At 33.5% G+C, this 1,978-nt stretch overlaps 1 protein-coding gene across 1 annotated transcript in view; it reads left to right on the top strand.

Annotated features, from left to right (window-relative positions):
• The window catches only part of LOC107647522, a 10,168-nt gene continuing 9,268 nt past the window's right edge, over positions 1,079–1,978 (top strand). Inside the window, exon 1 of the mRNA XM_016351594.2 lies at positions 1,079–1,582. Coding sequence (XP_016207080.1) covers positions 1,079–1,582 — 504 coding nt within the window. The remainder of the gene's footprint in view (positions 1,583–1,978) is intronic.

Raw genomic sequence — 1,978 nt, forward strand, 5'->3', positions numbered from 1 at the left:
TGGTATATGGTATACAAGAACCTTTATACTTGTTAGATAAATATTCAAAATTTATTATTTTTTGTCATTACTTAATCGTTAATTTAATTTCTATAGTTTAATAATCTAACAATATACTTTATCCTATACTTTTAAATATTAGTAACTAGTTGATAACAAAAAATAATAAATTCTGATAGTCTTCTAACATTCTTTACTTGCCTATATATATATATGGTGAATTCTACCCAACCCCCTTTAAAATAACATGTAAGTTACCCTTCATTATGTGTCACATTGTAATTGGTCCTTATCTTAACCATAGTTGGGATACGAAGCGCCAACGTCATCGCCATCTACTGCCCTCCCACACAACCTCTTTTTTCAGTATAACCAGCGCCTCTTTTTGCCATGGATCACTTCTTACCCACATAATTAATGATTAATTTGGTTATTAAATTTTTTTATTAAAAAAATATATCTTTATTTAATTACGTGATGGAACATATATTTATATGACGTAATTAAATAAAGATATATTTTTTTAATAAAAAAATTTAATAACCAAAATTAACCATTAATTATGTGGATAAGCAGTGATCCATGGCAAAAAGAGACGTTGACTATACTGCGACGACGAAGTTATTGGCGACGGAATTCAACGACGTGACTAAGAGATGATGCACTAAAGAAAGAGAGGTTGTGTGGGAGGGCAGTAGATAGCGATGACATTGGCGCTTCTTGTCACGAATCGACGGTGCTTGGAAGGAGTGGAATGTGTTTCAAGGAGTGGAGCTTTGATAAATCTCAAATAATAAATTATAAAATAACCCAACTATGGTTAAGACAAGGACCAATTACAATGTGACACATAATGAAGAGTAACTTACATGTTATTTTAGAAGAGGTTGGGTAGCATTCACCTATATATATCAAAATATAATCCTACAATTTTCATCATATAAGGATCAACAAAAATTTATTTTACATGAAGGAGTATCCATCCGTGTATATATATATATATTAAGAGTGACATTTCGAAGTAGAATCCGTACAATTCATTCCAACTATGAAAGGCCATTACTTAACCCAAGAAATCATGGATGTTGTGCTTGATAAAGGTGCCACCCATGATGATGATCATAGCCTCCCAAAGGTCCGGACCTTAGTCGTGAAGTCCATGATGCCGGGCAAGGAAACTCAACCACGGCTAGTTCGCAAAGTCTTGATGGCCAGTAACGACCATGATACCATGCAGCCAAGGACCATTTTTGGAGGGTGCTACAAAGTAGTGCTCTATTATAATAACGATAATGGTGAGGAGAGTGGTTGGTCTTTTTATGGTTGGATTGTGGAGTCACTGTGCATGGCCCTAGTGGACTACCCTATACTCGCTGCCAGGCTCCTGGAAAGAGACACGGGACTGCAAATTGTGTCTATTGATTCTGGCTTTCGATTATTGTCGGCACAGTGTCAATGGAGCTTGTCACAGTTTCTTGATCTGAATGAGAGAGACAATAATAATAGTAATGAGACTGAGCTTGTCTACTGGAAGGAAATTGATGAAACATCTCCTCAGTTCTCACCCTTGTGCTATGTTCAGGCAAGTACTATTATTTCTTCTACATGTACTTTACTTTGGGTTTAACGAATGGAAAATACTCACATGATGACATCTTGATATGAAGATGATATTGTGAATCCTTGATGATTAATCAATGATGATTAATCAAACATATTTAGTTAACTTTATCAACTCATCTAATAATTCACAATGCTATTTTCATGTAAAGATATCATCATGAGAGTATCCACCTTAATGAATTACTAATGCATTTATTCAAAGGAAAAGTATATGGAACCAAGAGATGATCAGCCAAAAAGTAAACAACTTAACTAATTTATAATTATATTTAATTAATTTTATTTGTTTTTAATTTATAATATTTGATATTAATTGCTTCTCACCCCAAATTAAAATTTTGAATGATACGTTGAA

This window comes from Arachis ipaensis, chromosome B06 (genome assembly GCF_000816755.2).
Source record: "Arachis ipaensis cultivar K30076 chromosome B06, Araip1.1, whole genome shotgun sequence".
Lineage (NCBI taxonomy): Eukaryota > Viridiplantae > Streptophyta > Magnoliopsida > Fabales > Fabaceae > Arachis > Arachis ipaensis.